Raw genomic sequence first — 8,210 nt, 5'->3', positions numbered from 1 at the left:
TGTGTGTGTGTGTGTAAAAATAAAATATAGAGCAAATATACATTTTAATTTTAATGACGTTTTATAATTTACACATACATATTGTATATGAATTTGATGTATTAACATTTAACATTACATTTATATATATATATTGTATGTAAATTATTTCATTTATAAAAATTGTGTATATATATTTTCATACATAACACTGAATATTATTTACAAAAATGTTCTGCATAATATTCACAAAAATAGAAAAAAACATTTTGTTATATGAAACATATATATGCACACACACATATATACATATATTATATACATTTCAAATATTAAAGTGTGTGTGTGTATATATATATCACAATTAATAAACCATTTAGGCTTATAGTAACAATTTCTGATTGGTGGTTGTGTATTCTGTTTAAATTCTGCACTTCCTCATTATTAATGATTCATCGGGGGAGGACGTTCCCACCTGAACTCTGCTGTAGCTGGTGACAGAGATGAAAACAGCGGGCTGTAACTCTCGCTGCTCGTTTAGAGAGGCAGTCGAGGGTGTTCAAAGGCGGAAGCATTGCTCTTTAGAAGGTGCTGTTAATGTGAGCTAATGGTGTCTGGGATTCTTGTTTTTAGCCCTTTCAGACTGTCCATTCACCGCAGATTCTCAAAGATGTTCGGATTTTACATGCAACATATTTAAATTCAAACATATTAGAATTGGAAATGCATAATATTTGGTGATATTCGTCATATTTAGGCCTGTTGCGATTGATTAATCGTCTGATTGTGGTTATTCGATCTAATAACAATTGTTGTGCAGATTAAATTTCAGTCACATTTTGCCATCCAAATGTGGCAAATTTAAGTGCTGAAAGCAATACCACCAACTGCACAATATTCTAATTATATTTATACAATTATATTATACCTAATTATATTATAAATAAATAATTTATTTATAATACAATTTATAAAAATAATATAATTTTCATAGCATTGAAGTGAATCATACAGGTCTATCTTTTTTATTATTATATTACAATTCCAAGTAAAAAAATAACTATTATTATACTATTAACTATTAAATAATTATTTGCAATTATCTGTATGATTATTGTCAGCAAAAAATTCATGATCATTATATTGTATTATATTATAAATAGTTACATAAATATGATTAATTTTTACAGCATTAAAGTAAATCATACAGGTCTATTTATATTTTTATTTGATTATGTTTATATTATATGTGATAGAAAAAGTAAAAAAAAAACTTATCAGACTTACACGAAGTAACACTATCAAAACAAAATTTAATTGTTAATCGCAATTATTTGTATGACAATTGTCAGCATAAAATTCATGATCGTAATACATTTATTAAAACATATGATAAATTAGTATATAAATTGTATTCATTTTCACAGCATTAGAGCAATTTTTGTGAAAATTAATCATCAGAACAAAATTCATATTATATTTATTAAATTGTTATAGTTACATGAATATTAAGTTTCACAGCATTATAACAAATAATGATAGTCTATTTTTATTATATTATATATTATATATGATTAAAAATCAAAAATGCATTTAAGCTTACACTAAGTAACATGAACAAAACAGAATTAAATTGTTAATCGCAATTATTTGTATGACAATTAAACGTTAGCACTAATCTCATTATCTATTTATCTTGCTTATATTTAGCTTTTATAAATTTTCTATCTGATTAGGAAGCTCAATTTAAGCCAATTTTCAAAAATACTATGTAGTTTTCAATCTTTACAACTGCACATTCAAATATTTTGATGATTTAGATTTTCTTCAGAACCTACTGAAAGTCTTAGTTGTGATTTGGCAGCTTTTATTGCGTCCCTCACACTAGTGGTCAAAGACTGGCCGGTCCTGCGGCGTGTGGAGGAGTGTGACGGGTCGGGGTGGCTCTCAGCTGCTGGAGGGGTGTGAAAGCGTCTCTGGGCAGCTGGTGTGGGCCGGATCCGTGCCCCGGCCGGGTGAGAAATTGACATTTTCACCTGTCCTCTGTAGCAGCTGCGGTCGTGTCAGACGGGCGAGCGTGTGCCAGGCCCCTGCAAATGTGCTTATGCGGTATTAAACGCAATCACGGGAAAAATGAAAACAAATGTTACAGGAGGAATTAGACAGGTTGCGTTTGCTCTGCGGTTTAACTGTCATCGCGGTTTGTTTGCTGGTTTGGCTGATGGAAATGTTACAGTGCACCGTAGGCAAACACTGTGATTGTTTTGGGTTGGACAGATGCCTAAAAAGTGTTCATGTCTTTCTATATCTCTGCCGTTCTCTCTGTCTGTCGTTCTGTCTATATGCCTGCCTTTGTCGTTCTATCTGTCTGTCTGTTGTTCCGTCTGTGTCTATCAATCCATCCATATCATTCTATCTGTCTGTCTGTCATTCTATCTCTTGTTCTGTCATTCTATCTCTTGTTCTGTCATTCTATCTCTCTGTCTGTCATTCTATCTCTTGTTCTGTCATTCTATCTCTCTGTCTGTCATTCTATCTCTCTGTCTGTCATTCTCTCTATCTGTCTGTCATTTTATCTCTGTCTGTTGTTTTATCTGTCTGTCATTCTATCTATCTGCCTCTCATTCTATCTGTCTGTCTGACGTTCCGTCTGGGTCTATCTGTCCATCCATATCATTCTATCTATCTGTCTCTCTGTCTGTCATCTGTCTCTCTGTCGGTTATTCTATTTCTCTGTCTGTTCTCTCTGTTATTCTGTCTCTCTATCTGTCTGTTGTTTTATCTGTCTGTCTGTCATTCTATCTCTTGATCTATCTGTCATTCTATCTGTTTGTCTGTCATTCTATCTGTATGTCTTTCATTCTATCTATCTGTCTGGTGTTCTGTCTTTGTGGTTCTATCTGTCTGTCATTCTGTTTCTCTGTCCTGTTGTTTTATCTGTCTGTCACTCTGTCTCTGTCTGTCATTCTATTTCTTGATCTATCTGTCATTCTGTCTCTCTGTCTATTGTTTTATCTGTCTATCATTCTGTCTCTGTCATTTTATGTCTCATTCTCTCTGTCTGTCATTCTGTCTCTCTGTCTGTTGTTTTATCTGTCTGTCATTCTGTCTCTATCTGTTTTGTCTTTGTGGTTCTTTCTGTATGTTTGTCTGTGGTTCTATCTGTCTCTTTAATATCTGTCTCTTGTTCTGTCAGTCTTTATCATTCGATTTGTCTGCCATTCTATCTATCTGTCTTCCTCTATCCATCACTCCCATCATTCGTTTCTATCTATCTATCTATCTATCTATCTATCTATCTATCTATCTATCATTATATTGTTTGTTCTACCTCATTCACTTGATATTTCTGTTCTGTCTACTTTATCCTTCTATTGTTTTATCATTCTATCTGGAAAGTGTCTGTTATATAAGATTGACTAATAAAAGGCCATCATTTTTCAATGGAGAGTAACTGGAATTTTTACTTAAAGAAACCAGCTGTTGTGCATCCTGCATTTTTGATGAAATGAACAAACCAACTCATTAGTAAAAGCACTGCCTTGTTTTGTTGCATGCATATTAGCTAAAAGCATTTGTTGCATTATTTTTTTTAAACACTTTTTGGTGTAAGATTTGAGCCAGAGAAGCAACATCTATAACGTCATTGTCAGGGTTTATTGGTAATTTTCTGTAGTTTAACCTAATGCCCGTTACCTAGATAAAAAAATAGCTGCTGCTAAGCAAGAAATCACTGGTGAAAACGAGTTTCATTTGCGGAGTTCGGCGGCGACTGTGTTTTACTGTAGAAATTGGGAAATGAAAACACCTACAGAAGCCTCGACGCGCTCCAAGGCCGCATTTGAGTCATACAGAGTGTGTCATTCTCTTACATGCATGACCTTGAGCTGTGTGTACTGGTGTCAGTGGGAAGCGCCTCTGCAGTGGGCTGAAGTTTCCAGCATCTCAGAGCTCATAATGGATAATCCCCCTCAAATCATCCAGCATGCAGACTCCCCCAATCCTCCCTCTGTGTTATTTCAGCCACTTTCACCAGCCCTCAGGCTTGTGTTTCAATGTGCCACTTTGCTTTTTTCCCTTCTTAAAAAACCCATCTTATTGATTTATTTATTTATTTTTCATTGGGTTTGATCCTCTGTCCCAGGGCTTGAGCAGGGCTTAGAAACTAATCCAAGAGCATGTCTACCTTTACACGCATGCTGCTTGCTGTGTACACTTCCAAAAACACTGTTAAAGTCAGCATGAAATCAAAACGGACCCTATTTACTTTTTTAATGCACATTCCCGGTCTTATTGTGAACGATTTGTCAATGCTCATTTTCATTTTAAAGACAGGTTTTTCTATAGCTCATGCTGCTAAAAATAATTAATTTTATTTTATTTGTGTATTTTAGTTTAATTTTTAGTAATATTGTTATTAGCAGTTGTCTTTATATACTGTATATACAGCGGATAAAAGCCAACTTGGAAACTCGGGGCTTAAAGAAAATTTCGAGTTTCCCACTCGTAATAACGACTTTGTGGTGGTGTTCATGTGCATTCAACTCGTAAATACGATCTATCCGACATGACTTGAACGCACCATCAAATTGTAGAGCATGTCGCCAGCAACACCAAGGTTATGGGTTCAATCCCAAGGGAATGCAGGAATTGACAACATACTGTACTTTCAGTGCAATGTTTTTATCGCGTTTGATAAAAGCATCTGGCAAATGCATAAATGGTGTTATGTGAAACCGCCTTAATATATAATCTTTAAAGGAATTGTTCACCAATAAATGGGTGTCTTGGCTTTCCATGCCTTTTTGCACCTCCCTTTCTTCATGTGTTCAATACCTTTTCTCTGTCATTCCATTTTATTACACATAATTTAATTTCCATAGGCGCGGGAAGTTTTTTTCTGTGGGCAATTGTTGGGAATTAAAAAAAGAAATCGGAGTGTCTATTTACACTAAGTGCAAATAGCCCGCCTTGTTGGCAGAGGCTATTTACACTAACTCCACCCACCAACGTGTGACTGGGCTAGTCAACATTACAAAAGACGGTCATCAATCGTCAGATTCAGTGGCGTAGATGGTAAAGTTCGTGTCATAGGCCTACTCCTTTTGACGCGATCGACCCGGGTTCGAATCTGCCTTTTGGCGAACTTTTTTTCTCCCTTTTCAAATTTCAAATCACATCACATCAGAAAAGCATTTATTTATTTTAACAAAATTTTTTTAACTTGCGTTGTTACCGACATCTGGTGAAAATTTCAAGTCAACAGCACCTTTAGAAATATATTTACTGAGAGAAATGGTGACGTGTTCAATACTTATTTTACCCACTGCATATTGTACAATATTTCGAATATTACTATTTGGGTTAATTTTTTAATTTCAATTTCAGTTTTAAGTTTTTCAGTTTTATTTCAGTTAACAATTTAAAAAATAAAAATAACCCTATTGCAAAACTGTATGCTGTTATTTTTTGCATTGAAAACAACGATGAGGATTTTTTAACTTTTTATTTTATGCAGCTCTTTTCCTTTTTGTGTGAGAAACTGAAATTAGATCTTGGATGATCTTGTTCTCCACTGCAGCTCTCAAATCTAATTCTCCATTCGGCATATTCACACGGTCACAACATGTGCTGAGAACCAATGTTGTTTGCCGTCAATGACGTCAAACCTGGCTCAACGTGTCCACATGCTTTTCCTGGAGTCGTAATACAGATGCTAATGCCATTTCAGAGCTTTAGTGGAGGAGAAGATTTCCAGGTAAATCAATAAGATCTCAAGCTCATTCTGTGTAAAGTTGAGGAGTCTTGTAAGTGTCCTTACTGCGTTCCGATCACATTGGTCCAGAGCGGTCATAAGAGTCTCATTCTAAGCATATGTTGCTTTTATCGTAGCGTCTGTAGCCCTTTGAGTTCTCGGGCACCGTTCCAGCTCGCTGCAGGTTACGAGAAACTGGAGTGTCCCGAAATAGCCAGACCTCAATCAAACCGGCAGATTTGATCTGACTGAGGGACACGCTCTCAAAGGCACACATCAAATGGCCACGGATCTTAAAGCTATTTGCCCGTTTAAGGATGGTACTTCTTAAATCCTGCTACCTCAAACCCTGAACTCCAGACTTAGCTTTTTATAAAGCCTAGCTTTTTCCATCCATTCCTCCATATGTGAAGAAGGGGGTCTGAAAATAAACTCTGGTGGGCAGTCAAGGGATGTGTGACAAATTTTTTAAAATACATTCAGGGATACAAATTCTCCCTTTGATTTTTTTTTTTTCCCGGATTAAAGTATGCTGCCTCTCCTTTGAGACAGCATTAGGAAGGGTTTCTTGGCAGGGCTTGGTGGCGTACATGAAATTCATCCAAATGACTAAACATCCTGTTTCTTTTTCACTCTCGTTTTTCAGAATACGCAGAAAATATTGGCGACGGCAAGAGCGAGGAGTTTAAGGAAAGTGAGCAGAAGAGGATTATGGAACTACTTGAGAACTTCTAAAAATCCAGTTGGAGCTCAGTGTGGGTTTTCCTAAGCGTTTTTTTTTTTCTGCGTTACGGTGAAGCTACATGTATTTTGACCAATCCTCATCCTGTCCTGACTGGACCACAAAAATCTGAAGTTTAAACATTCACGTGGCTGATTGTATCCCAACAGATTGGATCTGGATATTGAATCTGTTGATATCCAACACATTTTGTTCATGTTTATAGTTGTAACTGTTTTCTAGGCCTGATATTTTGTGTCAAAACAACTTCAGTTTTCTTGTAATTAAAGTTTGTGCTTTTCTTTACTTCGTGCCGTTTCCTTCATTAGATTTTGTAGCCTAGATCACCTTCCAGGAGACTTAATGTCTCATTAGACCAATTCAGGCAGCAAAACAACTCTTGTGCTGAAACATAATTTAGGAAAATGTTGTGTTTATGTCTCTGTTCTCCTCTCCAGCGTTCCTGTAGATGGCTGATTAAGTGAAGGATTGTGGCTTTCCTATCTTTCCAGCCTTTGTTTGTCATCTCATCATTCAGGTCCCTTTATATGGATCCAGGGTCCAAAATTAACATTCTAAACCTGCTAATGGCTGGTGGATTTTACTGTATGTTGCTTCTTTGTCTTGCTGCTTCTCCCTGGAATATGTGTCAAACAACGGACGCCATTGTGTCACTGGCAGCGTTATACATTTGCCATTCTCTCAGTGAATCCGCAAACTCTTAATTGTGTTTCTCTTATTTTAGTTTCAGTGGGAAATGTCAACACATGGAGTTTTGGAGTTCTGACAGTAAAATATTTGGCTTCTTAATAAGCTAAGCCAAACTTCTCAAGGTAAATTTCAAGGTTCCCACATTTGACCAATAAAAATGCGATTTTTTTCATGATCTTATTTGTGATTACTGGACAAAGCCTTTAAAGGGACAGTTCATCCAAAAATGGAAATTATCATCATTTACGCACCCTCAAGTTGTTCCAAACCTGTATGAGTTTTTTTCTTCTGTGGAACAAAGGAGGTGGTACTTTAAAGAATGTTTGGTAACCAAACAGATGAAGGTCCCCATTGACTTCCATACTATGGAAGTCAGTGGGGACCAGAAACTGTTTGGTTCCCTGCATTCTTTAAATATCTTTTTAAGTTTAGCAGAAATAAAGAAAACAACTTGGAACGACTTGAGGGTGAATTAATGATGAAAAATGAATTTTAATTTTTGGGTGAATCATTCATTCAAGTTTCAATTATGACCAAATTGCTAATGAATTAATTCAAAATGATTTGTTGCATTTGTTGTCTACACAAGCAGTAAAAAAAAACTTTTTTAGATTTCTCTTTCTTTTAGAGGATATGGCTGCTGTGATTCTAATGGCCGTTAATTAGATGTTTGTCCAGTGGCGATGAGCCAGAGAATCCCAATCCCTTGCTAATAGTGGGCCTGCTGAGCTAGCGAGAAAATGCTACAGCTCTCTCTCGTTCTCTAACTTCTCTTTACATCCCCTTGTTAATTTACAATCCCTGCTTCCCCTTTTCCCGCGGGCTTAGCGTATGTATCGCCACGGCCAGGGAACGTTCTGCCATATAGAGACAGTTTGCTAACTAAGCTCTCCTTTGCTATGGACAGTCTTTAGCTGAAGGTTGAGAATAATTGTTAAAGCTCTAGAGTCAAATTGAATCAATCCAGCTGAGTTCTTCGGCAAGCCGAATGGGGGGCCATTACGCTGGATTTATACTCACTGGAGGGCCAGCGCTTTAAAACAG

General features: G+C 36.3%; 1 protein-coding gene across 1 annotated transcript in view; it reads left to right on the top strand.

Moving 5' to 3' along the window:
- The window catches only part of LOC107694421 (beta-catenin-like protein 1), a 69,092-nt gene extending 61,795 nt beyond the window's left edge, over positions 1–7,297 (top strand). The window contains exon 16 of the mRNA XM_016494110.1: positions 6,381–7,297. Within this exon, the coding sequence (XP_016349596.1) occupies positions 6,381–6,469 (89 nt within the window). The 3' untranslated portion in view covers positions 6,470–7,297. The remainder of the gene's footprint in view (positions 1–6,380) is intronic.
- Positions 7,298–8,210: the final 913 nt, after the last annotated feature.

The sequence above is a fragment of the Sinocyclocheilus anshuiensis genome, unplaced genomic scaffold (assembly GCF_001515605.1).
Source record: "Sinocyclocheilus anshuiensis isolate Anshui unplaced genomic scaffold, SAMN03320099.WGS_v1.1 scaffold1826, whole genome shotgun sequence".
NCBI lineage: Eukaryota > Metazoa > Chordata > Actinopteri > Cypriniformes > Cyprinidae > Sinocyclocheilus > Sinocyclocheilus anshuiensis.
Note: the sequence above shows the minus strand (reverse complement) of the source record. Positions and strands in the feature narration are given on the sequence as shown.